Source organism: Cucurbita pepo, chromosome LG19 (assembly GCF_002806865.2).
Source record: "Cucurbita pepo subsp. pepo cultivar mu-cu-16 chromosome LG19, ASM280686v2, whole genome shotgun sequence".
Taxonomy (NCBI): domain Eukaryota; kingdom Viridiplantae; phylum Streptophyta; class Magnoliopsida; order Cucurbitales; family Cucurbitaceae; genus Cucurbita; species Cucurbita pepo.
In genome coordinates, this window is record NC_036656.1 from 5693603 (window position 1) to 5709473 (window position 15871).

General features: G+C 36.3%; 3 protein-coding genes across 4 annotated transcripts; 1 reads left to right on the forward strand and 2 right to left on the reverse strand.

Annotated features, from left to right (window-relative positions):
• Window positions 1-7: 7 nt before the first annotated feature.
• On the forward strand, window positions 8-4532 carry LOC111781320 (uncharacterized protein At4g38062-like). The gene is made up of 2 exons (XM_023661848.1): window positions 8-133; window positions 1033-4532. Exons 1-2 carry the CDS (start codon window positions 127-129, stop codon window positions 4107-4109), a joined length of 3084 nt encoding a protein of 1027 aa, XP_023517616.1. The 5' UTR covers window positions 8-126; the 3' UTR covers window positions 4110-4532.
• Window positions 4491-8013, reverse strand: LOC111781321 (O-fucosyltransferase 39-like). Of its 2 annotated transcripts, none has more exons than XM_023661850.1 (10): window positions 7700-8013; window positions 7194-7256; window positions 7011-7089; window positions 6651-6718; window positions 6474-6562; window positions 6178-6381; window positions 5763-6030; window positions 5416-5643; window positions 5103-5300; window positions 4491-4964 (listed from the first exon to the last, which is right to left on the reverse strand). In XM_023661850.1, the coding sequence occupies exons 1-10, from the start codon at window positions 7832-7834 to the stop codon at window positions 4755-4757; spliced, it is 1542 nt and encodes a 513-aa protein (XP_023517618.1). In that variant the 5' UTR covers window positions 7835-8013; the 3' UTR covers window positions 4491-4754. The 2 variants fall into 2 exon arrangements, with proteins under 2 accessions (XP_023517618.1, XP_023517617.1); XM_023661849.1 differs by having other exon boundaries at window positions 6651-6721; window positions 7700-8011.
• Window positions 8014-10032: 2019 nt separating this feature from the next.
• On the reverse strand, window positions 10033-14316 carry LOC111781322 (MADS-box protein JOINTLESS-like). Its single transcript, XM_023661852.1, has 10 exons — window positions 14174-14316; window positions 13880-14071; window positions 13554-13783; window positions 12710-12788; window positions 11961-12025; window positions 11170-11269; window positions 11057-11098; window positions 10772-10813; window positions 10537-10694; window positions 10033-10425 (listed from the first exon to the last, which is right to left on the reverse strand). The coding sequence occupies exons 3-10, from the start codon at window positions 13733-13735 to the stop codon at window positions 10407-10409; spliced, it is 687 nt and encodes a 228-aa protein (XP_023517620.1). The 5' UTR covers window positions 13736-13783; window positions 13880-14071; window positions 14174-14316; the 3' UTR covers window positions 10033-10406.
• Window positions 14317-15871: the final 1555 nt, after the last annotated feature.

The following is a 15871-nucleotide window of genomic DNA, read 5'->3' on the forward strand; positions in this document are numbered from 1 at the left end:
TTGAAAAACAAACTCTCTCTCTCATCTTTTCATCATTTCTAACTTGCTTCTTCCTGTTCGTCACAATAGCCAGAAAATTCCAACGGTTCTAGCGCTGAATCTAAATCCAGCGCCAGATATTTTATTATGTCTGGTACGTTGCTCCGTTTCTTGTTTTGTTTTTGAGAATTTGGAATGTTGAGCATTCGTGGAATGTTGCGGTTCCTAGTTTCTTCGCTGTTCTATGCAATTAAACTTGAAAANTTTTTTTTTTTTTTATTTTTTTTTTTTTTTTTTTTTGTATGTTCTTGTTTGCTCGTTAATCGGATCTTCTGGGCGACTATGTTAAAAAAAAAAGTAGATTGGATCTGGTTTTCTTTTTGAATATTTTCTGTTCCTCGGAAGATTTTGAAACTTTCTTTTGTAATTTGTAATCTGAGTTAATTTTGCGCGAATATACTCGATATTAATTCGTCTAGGTTAATGATGAGGAACAGGATTGGGTCATCACATTTTCCGGTTAAACTAGGGATGTGTTTGTTCATAATTCATTAATTTCCTGGGAGGAACTTTATAAATGCCCTAGTTTTCTGGAATGTACTTCCCCAAATTATGTACGTCTTTTCTTAGTGTTTTTAGAATCCCGGAGATAACTTTTCAATTGACATTGCCTGTCAGAGCTTTTGATAGACTAGTATGGTATCGGATCGGATTATTTATGGAACGCAGCTTTTGTTTGCTACTGAGTAAATTGGTCGTGAAAAAAACAGAAAGAAAATCCACAAAACTGAATGTGTTAGGTAATATTCAAGCAACCATCTGGATTTCATTTTTCTGTTCGTTTTATCTGAATCTGAGGTTTAATTAGTCATAGAAGATACAGAATAACATTCAAAGCCTACTTGCGTTTTCTTCATTAGGGTTTCCTAAGATTGTTGTATTAGTTTGTGGAGTTTCGAAAGAAATTTCAATGCTCCCAGTGAATGCGAATGCCCTGTCCGCATTTGTTCTAATATTCACTCGTTTCTATTCTTGTTCCTTTGCACATTTCAGATTTAGAACTAAGGAATATGGAAGGGATTCTTGAAGAACTGGATGAAGCAAAAGCTGATATAGAGAAGCTTAGGGCAGAATGTAAGATGAAGGGAGAGTTATCTGAGCATTTGAAAAGAGTTAATAGCGAGCAGTTTGCAAAGTTACAGGAGGCGAATTTGAAAATTGAGAAGCTAGCTGAAGAGGTAAATGAAAAGGCGGAAGAATTATCCAAGGAGAAGAAACGTTTGGAGGAAGTTGAACGAAGTTTGGTTGAAAGAGAGTCTGCTGTAAAGCATCTTGGTTCTGTGAATGATAAGCTTCGAGCTGATGCCAACGAGAACTTTGAAAACTTGAAAGAAGAAATGAGCAGGCTGCTATCGGCTTTGGATAGCACGAATGAGAAATGCATGCTTCAAGAGCAGAAGATATGTCAATATGGAGAAGAAATTCGAGGCCTCAAAGAGAATCTCTTGCTTTGGCAAAGAAAGTGTTCAGAAGCTGAAGAACGACTTGTACAGAATGAGGGGGGAGAAAGAGATGATATACTAATTGATTTAAACAATGAAATTGCAGAGCTTAAAGATCAGTTGAAATGGAAGACAGAGCACTTTAAACATCTGGAAGAGGCACATGAGAAGGTTCGAGATCAATTCAAGGCGAACAAAAAAGAGTGGGAGCTGGAAAAAGGTACCCTGCTTGATGAGATCTCTTCCCTGCAGACAAGGCTAGATTCTCAAATGTTAATCTCAAAAGATCTTAATAGCAGGTTAGAAATGTGCCACCAATCCCTTGCTCACGAAGAGAGTCGACGAAAATATTTACAGATTCAAGTTACTGATTTTGAAACACGGTTTGATAATGTTCTTGATGAGTGTGAACGTGCAAAAACGCAGCTGGATGAGATGACTGCTCAGAGGGATAAAGAAATAGCTACTTTAAGAAGTTCATTAGGAACAAAAGATTCATTTCTCAAGGAACGTGAATATCAAACACGAAAGCTGGAGGAAGAAAATCAGGAGTTGCGGATAGCCATTAAAGAACTCCAGGAGGAACAAATTCAAGTAGATGGGTGTTCGCCTTCTTTCAGAGAATTGCAAAAGAAGATGCAAAGCTTGGAAACTGCCCATGGTGAATGTACTGCAAATCTAAGGGCTAAAGAAGTTGAATGGACGTCTCAAATGGAAGAAGTTTTGAGTAACTTGAACGATTACAAATCTGAGCTATGCAGAAAAGAAGCAGCAATAAAGGATCTTGAAGCAACGTTGGAAAGTCATTATTCTTCAGCATTGCAGTTGAAGTTACAAAATGATGAGTTTTCTGCCATGGTACTTGTATTAAATCAGGGAATATCGGAGGCTCAAGTTAAGCTGGCGAAAGAAGTGGCTGAAGTTTACATGCATGACAAGGATAGAGAAGAGAAAATATGTTTATTGATGAAGCAGGTGGAGGTGCAGAATGCGGCTTTGGCAAAGGCCAACAAAGACATTGAAGAGGAACGTGACAAGGTGGCGTCTTTGATGATTAGAGTAGAATCCTTGGATCTTTTTGAGGAACAGCTTCAGCTAATGCAGAAAGAAATAGATAGCTACAAGGAATTGCTCGAGGAATCAGCTAGGTGTCAGCTTTACTTAGAGGAGCAATATTTGCAAATGAAACATGATGCAGAAGAAAAACTTGAAGTTTGCAATGCCTTGGGCAAGGCAAATGCTGAACTTGCTGAAAAAGAATCTATTTATGTTCGAGATCGATCAATGGAGCTAATTGAGGAGCAGTACAAATTAAAGCTGAAAGAGCTTGATCAGGCTATGGAAATACTTGAAGAATCGTCCAGGGATTATCTTCTACTGGAAGAACAAGTGTTGCAAATAGAATGTGATGCAATGGATAAACTTCAGGAAGCATGTAATACCTTGGAAGAAGCAAATGCCGAACTGGATGATAAGATATGTGAAGGAAACCAAATTGAATTTGAAGTGCATATGTGGAGATCTGTAGCTGAACAATTACAAGTTGATCTTGAGGAAAATCATAGCATACGAAGAAAGTTGGAAGCCTCACTTCTTGAAGAAATCCATGAAGGAGAGAACGTTAAGCAAGAGAAAGATAGCCTTATTCAAAAATTAAATGAGAAAGACAAGAGGATTGAAAACCTCGAGCAACAAGTTATGCTGCTAGAGCAAGGGCTTGAAATACTAGAACTGGAGGCCACTGCTTTGTCAGGAGCGGAATCAGCAACTTCCGTTGAATCGATGAGGGATAGCTTTCTTCAGACTATAAGAGAGAAGGATGAGATGTTAGAGCAACTCCAAAATGAAGTTGAGTGTCTGGAGCAAGATTCACTGAGACGAGAACTTGAAGTAGCATTGCTATCTCATCTTGGTGCTGAGAGTATGTTTGAGCTTGAGAAGGAGAAACTAATCCAGATGGTAGAAAAGAAAAACCAAAGAATAGATAAACTCATGCAGCTAGTACATTCACTGGAGCAGCAATTCAACAGCTCTTTGATATCTTTTTCATCAGAGATTAATGAAAAGCAAGCAGAAATTGCTATCGTCCACCAGTTATGGGAGAAGATTAATGCTGCTGAATCTTTGGCTGTTCTTGAAACTGAAGAGAAGAAACTGATGATTGTGAAACTTGAGGATAATGTTCGCGTTATACAGCAGAAGCTGGAGCTGCAGGAAGCATCATTGAGTCATGCAAGAGATAAAGCAATGAAGATTGAAGCAGACTTGGAAGCAAAAGAGACTGAAATGAAGAAACTGACTGATGAATTGAAGACAAAGCTAAGATATTCAGATGTATTAATCGATGAGCTCAGGAGTGAGAAAGGTAATTTGATGGAAGACGTGATGAAGTTGTCTTCAGAAAAGGAAAACTTGGTGGGTATCATTGGGGGCTTAGGCAATAATATCAGCGAGTTTTCGAATTCAGACAGAGAATTGATGGTCCTTCTGGAGAAGATAATGCTGCTCCTCCCTTGTGCTAATGAATGTCAGAGCATTGAGCTGAAAGAGAACGTGAATTCTCCTTCAATGAAAAGATCTGAAGTCTCGGCTGATGCAAGATCGCCCTTTAGAGAGCTCAACTGTTAGCCGCGCCTGCTGACTGCAACCAGTAGCTAACTCCTTCGGTCAGTACAATTCTTTTGCCTCAAAATCGCTTTGATCTGTACAAATTCTCTGTATAAGCACCAACCGTCTTTAATTTAACGTAGTATGGGATCCTACTGTTTTGTACGAACAAGTGATTAGAACAGGCTCAACTTTATTTTTACTTAAAGAGCTAGTGTTCAAATTTGTTTCAAGGTTTCTGTCCCCCTGTAACTCTTCTTACATGTTCCATTATTTGCTTATTAGTGGACCATAGATTCGTTGTTCTTTTCTGTCTCTTTTCCTTCCCCAATGGATAAGAAAATAACTCTTATCCATCTTTTGAGACGAACCAAACAAAAATCTGTACCGAAGATTATGTAATTTGCATAAACAATTCTTTATACAGGAGTAACTCGTTACATTGAGATAATTTGTCGATAATCAAAGAGAATAGCATACTACACATCTTTACAAAACTAAGATAGTTCCTCGCCCTGGTTTTTAGAAACATCATATGATGAGGATGACAGGAGAGGAACTTCCGATTGATAATACCATATATAAAGAAGGACCGCTACTACAAATAGTATTACACCGTTACGCATGGTCTGTTTTAGTGATAGAAAGTGGAATAAGAACATCATTTCAATTGTGGCAAACACAATCAGGAGCTGGATATGTGTATATTGACTGCTTTGGCTTTCTCAACCTTATTTGTCCTAGTCTGTTTTTGTGGCCTTCAACAATAGCCTGCTGAAAGTCTGACCAAATGATGCTTTTGTTCATGAAAAGCTGTCCCGACAATGCCATGTTTGGTCGTATGGTCTTCAAGTTCTCGTACGTGCGATGACCCACCTGTTAAATATCGAGAACAAGTAGAAGAATGATCATCGTTTTAATAGATACATAACTTGCAGGAAGTGTTAGTATAAAATGCACAGATTTTGTTCAGAAAGATTTGACAAAATATGGATCAACTAGAATTTAACTCACCATTGCATTATGCATATTTCCAGGAGAAGCCGAGATAAAAATGTCACTGTGCAGGCTTACATAGTAATCAACCGCAGCTAGCAAAGAAGCCTTTCCTTTGATTTGGGCTAGTTCACTTCCAGAAGTGAGACTCTTCTTGTCTTCCATTAATGGAAAAAGACTCCGCAAAGTCGAAATCCTAGCTTCCCCACCATATACCTGAAAAACCATGTTGTTTTGCACTTTATAGTTGCAAGTAATGGAAGTAATTTCACTTTCAAACCAAAGATAAGCAAGCTTAGTTGGTTTATTTGTATACAGAGAAGGAAACTACCTTGTGGGAGGCCAGATATAGACGAGTATTGTTGTCAAAACCCGAAGCAGCCAACAGCAGACCAATCTCTTCAGGTGTTAATGGGCAACGCCCCTGACTCCGCAACTCCTCGTCCGTGAACTGAGAGTTAAGGACCCTTCCCTGCCAGAGCACTTGACGATATTTGGCTAAAGCAAGTTTTTCAGCTTTCCCCCCGCCAAAATCACAGGCTGAATGAGCTGCCATGTCCTTCAGGGCAAACATACAGAAATCAGCCGCTAGAAACTTTAAACAGACACACTGTGGAAACCTCTCCCTAGCATACGCGTTTTAAGACCTTGAGGGAAGTCCAAAGGGAGTGGCTATACCTTGTCGAATCGAAGGTGTAGAACAACAAACTTCAATGGACCTTGATCATTTGCAACAGTGGTCATACTTGGGTGGTTAGCCTCCTTTGCTCCACTCTTATTCGAAGGATACCGCAGCCGACCGATGAGAGCGTCTCCTAGTGCTCGGATATGAGGAACAAAAAATAATGCTTGAAAGTTGACCTTACAGCGCAGCCTTTGTATCTCATCAGGCAAGTTCTCAAACGTTAGACGGTGTGAAAAGGGTGCAATGGCAGCGATACCGTAGCTGAATCATTAATACAAAAAAACTAATGTAAAACCAATATATAACAAATTTCAACCAAGCCATAGCTGAATAATTGATTTGGAGAAAGAACATAAAACAAGTACACATGCTCCTACAAGATCAGAACGGATATACTTCGATACCAACCTCTGTAGTACCGGTAAGACATTTTCAAGATACCAGTTGGCTGAGGCATGAACAGGAGCTGTTTTGACTCGAGTAGCCCGAATGGCTGTAGCATAATATTCCCTAGTACTCCAAGAAAATTCAGCTGGCAGTTCTTTAACTATAGAAATGTCATCCTTCAACACATTAATAAAGTGGTCTACATCAAATATATCCATGAAAGAACTGCAGATACCAAAAAATAAAGGATAAGTGAAAACAAATCTCGTGATAACTTTTTCGTATATAATATCACAAAGAGCGAAGTTTCTAAGTACCTTGAATCTTTCCAGACAGGATTAGTCTCAAGGTAGGGAATCACAAGGGTTGCATTTAGAATTTTTGCAACAGCTACTGCATCACATATCTGCATGTGGATCAAGTAAGTGTTTTAAACTTGAAAACGATATCATCAACAAAATGAACTCGCACACGCTTAATGAACCCACACATACTCCCATTCTTTGTTGGTTCAGCCCTCCATCAAGAAACACCTGGATATATCCTTCACTCTTCCATGGTACTGCTGCAGGACATAAACCAGACATGAAAAAGATCAGTAATTCAGCAAGTAATATGTTTTAATGATAAAATATCATTTTGGTCGTTTGGATTTCATTCAAATTTAGTTCTTGCACTTTCAAATGTCCAAATTTAGGGACTATCATTTAAAAAAATTGGTGAAAAATTAACTTCAAACGAATAGTAGAAGATAAACTAAATTTGGGTATTTGAAAGTACGAGTACTAATCCAGAATCAAGCTCAATACATCGATGATCATGGGAAGTTTCTAAGATCTACAACTCAGACTTACAGGAAGCTTTTGAAGCAACACAAGGCTTCCATCCTTCATCAGCCAAAGGAGCCCATAAATCAGACTGATCCAGTTTTGACTGTTATAGAAATAGAATTTAACAATATGAGATTCTCATTCATAAAAGAACATAGTTGGAGACTAAAACAACTTTAATAATATGATCAATCAACTTTTACCCACACTTCGGCGTTGTAAAGCACTCTTCAGCAGACGCGAGTGCCTGGGCTTTGGAGTGTTCCATTCCTACAAGAGATTACCCAATTAAGTCATCAAGTATTGCCTTAAGAACTCATAAACAGCCCAAGTGTAGTGCATAATCCACCCACTAGTCAACACTGGGGAAAAGTTGAACAAATAGAGATTAAAACTAACCATTCCTTTACATCCAAACCATGCTAATCAGGTTAGGTTCAACCAGAGTTAACTTATACTGACCTAATGGAGTACCATTCAACTAAAACTAAACTAATTATGAACCAAACATTCATACCCACATACTATAAATGAAAAGGCCACTGAAGTTTGCCTTCACAGTTCCAAAATGAAAAATGTTTCTCTTTACGGAAACCCTTCAAAAATCAAAACATCAAGTAAATAATTTCACAAACAAGACTCAGAAGATCAAATGTTCAAGCCCTTCAAGCAAACAAAACGGAAAAAGAAAAGGAACAGAGGCAAAGATATACCGAGAACGTGGAAGGAGAAGCATGCCCCAAAGGGCTAAACAAACCCGGTAGAAAAACTGGAACAAGCAGCACAAAAACACCAGCAAGAGCTCCAGCTCTGTTGGACTGAAAATTGAGTCCCATAACCAAAACCATCAACAAAACTCGAAATCACCACAGATCTGGGAGACGAGCGAAAACACGAACCCAAGCAGAAATGGATTGAAATGAAGGAGATGAGAGGTTTGATTGAAATGGAAATGGGTTATAAGAGAATGAGAGGGAGTAGTAGGGCAGATGAGAGTAAAAGCATCTGATTCACACACATGGACATCTGTACAGCTCGCAGATGAATTGATTGGAGAGAAGGGGGGTCGTTTTCAAAGAGGGTCCAAGCGGATAATCGGTGGGTAAGGCGAATTAAAAATTGTCGTACACCTTAATCAGAGAATCACGTAGTGAATTATAGATTTGACTCGTTGCTACCTCTGCCTCTGCTTGATGGTCCACTTCATTGGATTCATCTATATCGCTACTGTGAGCACCGACAATCGGCTTTCGACAATGACTGCAATTATTGAAACAGTTCCACTCCGATTTGTGTAACCTCTTCTCTTCTTCTACGATCGCGAGCAATGCGATTGGATCTTCACGCTACACCAATCAAGCTTTGCAAATTATTTTATGCAGCAGTGTTCGAAAATTGAAGCATTGCAAATTCTTCAACAAAGAGTATATCCCGCTTGTTGAGTATGGAGGGAAATGGACTTGAATAATTGAGCGGTGCTCGAGTAGATTCTAAAGACAATGGTAGATTGTCTTTCGAATTCGGATGATGAGAAAGTTTCAACAGCTTTGAACGCGGGTTTACAAAGCTCCCTACGTAGGAACTAAGAAAAGACTCATCTCGAGATTTGGTAACTATTATTATGAACGTGAATGAGTGGGCCATTTTGGTTGTTGCCCAGTGTGACTCCTTTTCTTTTGGAGTCTTTATTGACACGACTAAGTTTAGGGCATACTATACCATGTTAGACGAACACGACTCTCTACCATAGTATGATATTCTCTACTTTGAGCATAAATTCTTGTGGTTTTGCTATGGGTTTCCCCAAAATGTCTCGTATCAATTGAGGGAATATTCCTTATTATATACTCATGATCATTCCCTAAATTAACAGACGTGGGACTTTGGTCATCCAACGTATGTTATTTTTAATATGTATTTTGCATGCTAACCTTGTGCATGACTCAACTTCTTTCAGATAGGTAATCTCGATCAAAAGGTTAAATTTTTTTGAATCGCTAATACCATATATTATTGAACTTTATCTGTATATATATATATATATATTTATTTATTTATTTATTTATTTATTTATTTATTTATTGGAGGTGATATAGTATAATTTTTAAGAAAAACAAAAGTAAGATTAGAACATATTTTGTTAAAAAAAATATTTATATTCTTCTAAAATTTGTAGGCGCATATGCAAATTAAACTCATTTAAGAAGTGAAAGAATTGATGAGACCCCATTTGCGAAGCCTGCATTAATTACAAAAGTTAGATATTTCCCATTTGTAATAATTAATTATTACAAGGACGTGAATTTCTAATCAATGGCAAAGAAAAGAAATGGCTTTGGATCAAAGCAAATATTTGGTGATGATGTTCCACATATCATCAAAGCTTCATGTTTACTTTTTCTTTTACTATAAGAATAATTAATTTTGAGTTAAATTTCGTTAAAAAGAAATTAAGAGTTAAACCGAGTGAACACTCCATCGTTAATATTTGAAATGCTATTTGGTATATTAGTGTATTATCCACTAAATGGAGCACTCGATTTGGACTGAACCTTTCTTTTAGTGCGGATTGACCAGTATTCCACCAATTAGTAACCCAAGAAGCGGAATCCAGTAAAACATCAATTAAAAGTAAGAGATAAACTTAACTGTCACTATAATTGTATATGATACACAAAAGTAAGAGATAAACGTAACTGTCACTATAATTGTAACCATCAATTAAAAAGTAACTATCGATCCATCAATATTCGAGGGATCCTTAAAAGTAAAGATTGTAAATACCAGTATTGTACTTCAAGTATCCAAGAGAAGGTCGCGGCAGCCGTTTATCATCACATTAGACCATAAAGAAGCTATCATATCCCATTTAAGTTCGGCCAGCCTTTTTCTAGGCGGCCAATAGGTGCAAGATGTACCTTGGGTGTGCGGGGGAGGACGAAATTGTCCGAACCTTAGGTCCTTAGGTGAAAATACAAAATTCAAAGAGCTAAACTTGGACCCTAACTCGTTTAAAATTCGTATTACTATAATGGGGAAAGCAATATTATCGCACTAAGCTGTTCAAGAGTACAGACAACTGTCGTTGATTCAAACTAAAATTACGAGTCTGCTTTACAAAACAAGGGCAACATGTCACCGTCAACACTCAATCGTTACAAGCATCCATTAAATCCTTACCCCCAGAAAATTACAAGTGGTTCACCTACACACCAAGGCTTCATCAAGCCCAGTTGCTCACTAACTTGATTCGCTAAACGGTGCACACTGAATTCTGGAAAATGCAACCTCATGAATTGGTTGATTAAGATTTAGATGGGTTATATTACTCAACTAACCCAAAATTTAGGGTATATAATTATGTTTATAAACTGCCTTTTGCTAGCTACAGTGACTGTTCATCTTCCTGTTCTATCACCATTACCCGGAATATGCCAGCCTGCATCCATTGGATAAATGACCACTCAATCACCTAAAACTTGACCAGTCTAATGAACACATTACTAGAAAATAATTTAAATCAATTTGAAGACATTGAGAATGAAGTTACCCTAGCTTCAGAGATGTGTCTGAGCTTTCCAGATCTTGAGCCGGGCCATTGGAGTTGGTGACACAAGCTTCAGTGACTGAGTTCGAGGACTGGCCATCTTCCACCAACAAAATCTCGGGCTCTACGCCGAAGTTCCTCACACCATCCATTTTCTCCGCCTGCACATCACCGGCTGTAAGTCGCAAACAGCTTTAAATGATACAATTTACAATGCTGCGAAAAGGATTTTTCTTACTTGTTTTTTCAGTCGCTTATTCTCTTCCACCAGCTCGGCCGACTGCTTGCACATAAAACTTTGAGCTTAGCTTCACTTTATTTAATTATAATAAATTAAATTTCTCATGCATACATACTGGACATGAACGGTTTATTATAAAATTATTTTAAAAATAGCTAACATTTATGATTATGGTTTAAATTAAATACGCGACATTATCAAGTATTATAGGAAGGTCGCAATAGATTCTACTAATATGGGTCCTTTGCCCAATAGCCTTATTATTGGAAGATGGTACTTGACCTTTCTTTGAAGATCAGTGATCTCCTTCATGATCTTTTCGCCCTGGGACACAAGAAACTGTACGTTAGAAGAAAAGGGGATTTTGTTATGAACCGTGAAGAGAAGGAAAATACCTTTTTCTCCATTACACGGCTCAATCCAAACTCCAGTGACTTCTCTAGCTGCTGCAGTTCATCAATATTCAACGTTTGCAGCTCTTCGCCCCTCATTTGCCTAAATTGTCAACATGTTTAATCGTGTTTGTGTATGTGCTTGGATTTCTCTAGCAGTGTGTTTGTGTAATAGAAAATTTCGCCTGAAGGGACCGTTATTATCTGACTACCACTTGCACATTATAAAAAAAATATTTGCAATTTCCCTTGTACATTTAAGGATTACGAAAGTTCAACTTCTTCTCTTTTTCATCAAGTGAGTGACTTGTTTTTAATTCTTGAACTTTTAATTTCATCCATTTAAACCCTTGAACTTGTACAAGGGTTGTAATTAATGCCTCAAAACTAATTTGAAAATTGCCTGTGAAACATTTTAAAAATCGAGGAAAAGCCTGAAAGGGGAAGCTCAAAGAGAACAATATANTAATCAAGAAAATACTCGAACCAAACCAGAAAATCAAACAAATAAAAGAGCCCAAACCTAATCACAAACGTAAACCTAACTACAAAATCAAGCATACAAAGTATGTTCAAATTGCAACACGCAATTGAGTTTGGAGTGTAAAAATGACTTGCTAATCTAAGTGGGTAAAAATGAATAGATTTCCTTCCTAACCATAAGATCAACCAACATGAGTATAGCTCAACATCTAATCTTTCTCTTGAAGTATGAGATTCATAACATCACATCTAAATATGTAGTATGAAAACAAATAATAAACAAACAACTTCTCGTCTAAAAAAATAGATACCTTAGCTGATGAGTTTTCTCTGCAATTTCCTTGTTTAATCGAGTGTAATTGCTGTTTTCAACGAGCTGAAACCGTTGACAGTATAAACAATATTTCAGCAAACTAGAGGAAGGGAGCCATTATTGGGTTATAAACATCCAAGTCCCCAAGTTAAAAATATAATCAACTCGCATCTCTCCTTTTGAATATTGATTTGAGTGCATTTACTAAGAACAAGATCTGTATTGTTAATAATGATATTAAAATTTCAGAATCATCATCTCAAATTCGAACACGGTTATTAAATTTAAAAAATATGGGGGGAGAAGATACAAATGTTAATAATGATATTAAAATAAGTTTAGCTCTAAAAAGGAAATGAATTAAAAACTCTGTACCTCAAACATAAAAGAGTTCCAAAGAGAAAAACTGTACCAGATGGATAGGACTAACGGCTATTAGTTCCAAACAATTTTCTACAGTTTAGTGCTGCTTGCTTTAGAAACTAAATTTAAATATGTTTCTATTTTTTTAGAACATAAAAATCAATGTAAAAAAAAAAAAAAAAAAAAAAAAAAGCTTTCACGATGATTTGTGGTCTTCAAGAAAATAAGGTTGTTTCCGGTTTTGAAATGCCAAAATTATGAGCGATGTTATTCGGCGTCCAGTCCATACAATAATATTGATTTTATCGTTAGGTAATAGTTATAAAAATGATTATTGATGAAGACATGCCATTTAAATCCCTAGAGGGAAAGAAGACGCCAAACCTGAAGTTCAAGGGATGGTTGTTCCAATTTCTGGAGGTTCTTAGAGTGCAAGTTATGTCTTTCTATAATTCCCTTCATACTACAGAAAGTCAAATACAGATAATAATCAGTGAATCCACATAAACAGCTAGAGTTAAGCTCAAAGAGCCAGGAAGAGACTAAAGTATGAAGAAATCAATGATAATGAATCCATGTTTATCACTACAATTTATAAGATTAGAGACAATATTAATGAACATAAACAGCTAGAGTTAAGTATAATAGACCGCAGCAAGTTATTATTGAGTGGCTCGCAAGTTCAGTCGCCATAATTCTTATTTCTGATGAGAGGGCGAGCTTTGAAGTGTGATTTATAGATTTTTTGAACAGCCCAAGCCTAACAGTAGCAAGATACTATTCTCTTTGAGTTTTTCATTTCGGGCTAAATCTAAAGGTTTTTAACAGCATAATAATCTACTATAGAGAGTTATCCACGTCTTCATAAATAATATTTCTTTCGCCTCTCCAACAGACATGGGATCTCACATTTTATTCCGTTTTTCTGTTTGTTGTTTGTTTAGGACAAATTTTATGAGGCACTACTTTACAAGAGTGCTCTATTTCCTTCATCGAGCTGATGAATATTTTCTTCTATCTTCATTTTTCCGTTAGATTGTTGTAAGCCAATACATACGATCTTATCAACACTTTGTTCATCATTTCTGTCACGGTTCGTTCTCGCCATTTTTAGTATCACTTAACTTCGAAAATGGAATCAAAGGAGTTCAGAAAACGCAGGAAAACTCAAAAATCGTAAAAGGCCGATTGAAGTTTAGGTTTCTGTAATAAAAGAGAGGAGTGAAACCTTGAGCTGGAGTACTCAAACAGCTTCCCGGTGGTGGAGAAGATAATAAGGGCAACATCAGCATCGCATAAAACGGATAGCTCTTTGGCTTTCTTAAAAAGTCCCCTCCGGCGCTTAGAGAAGGTGACCTGCCTCGCCGTCGCGTTATCGATCTTCCTGATCTGGATTTTCTCCTTCGCCATTCTAATCTACTCAAAACTCTAAATAGCCTTGTTTCTGAGAGGAAAACACTGAGAAAAAGAAGAAAAAAAAGAAGAAAAAGTTCAGATAAAACAGTTCGTTCCACTTAGAGAAATTTCCATTTCGTGATAACGAGCAGTAAGAACCTGAATTAACCAGTGAACAATCGAATGATTCGAGCCAGAATTGGAAAATACTAAAAGAGGGAATTCGTTCAACAATCGCAGTTGCAGAGAAGGAAGAGCGACATTTTTGCCATATTTGGACAAGAATAGGTGTTCGAGCACGTAAGAACGATGAAGAAAGTGTTGAAGTCGCAGATCCAAAAGGAGAAGGGTCTGAAACAAGTGGGAAAAAGAAAATCGTTGCAGAATCAAAATGCGTGAAAGATGTTTGGTAGTGAAACGAAAATGAATGCAGAATTTAAAGCATAAACTTACCGGTTAGGGCTGGTTTTTCAGAAAGATGGAAAGCCACCAATGAGCAGCGGAAAGAGAATTAGGCCACACGCGAAGTAAGTGAAAGTCTCCATTTCTGGAGAATCACGGTTCCAGCTCGTCAGCTAAACTTTGCCGTAAAAGGTTGGGGATGAGACTGTAACATACCAATTAAATACCATTTTCCTTTTGGAATTATTTTGTATCTAAATAAATAATTATAATATTGAAAAGATATATAAATGAATTTAAATAATTTTATATCGTATTTATAATTTTTTTTTCTTATTTATATATCGTCTTTATCATGAAAATAAATAAAAACAAGAATGTTTTGTGGATGGGTTCACTTTTACTGTTATATTTTTAATAGAAATTCTATGTGTCGTCCCTGAGGTAACTGTGAATAAGTCATTATTGTTATCTATCTTCAATATTTCCTTGCCTATATAAATGCTAATAATTAATGGTGATAAAGTATGGGACCACTTTAAATTACAATAATAATAATAATTATTATTATTATTGTAGCAGACTTACAACCTAACAAATCAACGATAATAACTAAGCCTGCCGAACAAAAATCAAATTGATATCCAAAAACATTAATTGGATTAAATTAGCATTATAATTGCATCCATAAAATGTTAATAATTTGCTACAACATTATTATTGAAATAACTCGATGGATAAAATAATAAATACTATATTAGACGTTGACTCTCAATTCTATTACTTACTATGTGCTAGAAAATAAAAATTGGTTTGATGGTAATTTTAACTACTTCCATAAATATTAGTATTTTAATTTTTAAACAATTACAATTAATTGGGTTGATATTATCTACTTTGGGCATTAGCCGAGGTGGGACTTTCATACTTGGACTTTCCACAGTGGTATGATATTGTTCACTTTGAGCATTAGTCGATATGGGACTTTCATACTTTCATTATCCAACACCTCCCCTCTAACAAAGTACGCCCTTAATTGAGGCTCCTCTCAAACAAATTACGCCCTTAATTGAGTACGCCCTTAATTGAGGCTCGACTCATTTTTCTTTTTTTTAGTCTTAGTCATTTTTTACTATGCCTTCAAGGAGGCTCAAGGCTCGACTCCTTTCCAAAAGTTGGACATTTAAGGATTTACCAATCTATTGACACAATTGAGTTAGGACATGACTCTAATACCATGTTAGAAACGACTCTCAGGCTTTGCTCTGGGCTTCCCCAGTAGGTATCACACCAATGAAGATAGTATTTCTTGATTATAAATTCATGATCATTTTCTAAATTAGCCAATGTGGAACTTTTATCATCAATAACCCAATTAACGTTATGGTTTGAATGGCCATGAAATTAACCTAAGTGCATTTATTTTTAGACTCATCCCTTCGTGGAAAAGTCACATTTCAAATTTTTAAAAATTAATTACACATAAATAATTTCAACTACTCTTTAATTTTACTTATATTTTCAAAACATAAATATATGAAAGCTACTTTTATATATATATAATCTTAATTTTCGACCTGTTTGAAAATATAAGAAAGAAAAATAGAAACTCCATAATCCATACGTTAATCTCAAAATCTAATTATAATTTAACATTAACCTATGAAACAAAGTACTAATAAATAAACTTTTAATATAAATTAATTACTTACAGAAAGGACGAGATTATGAATTTCAAAAGTGGAGGTA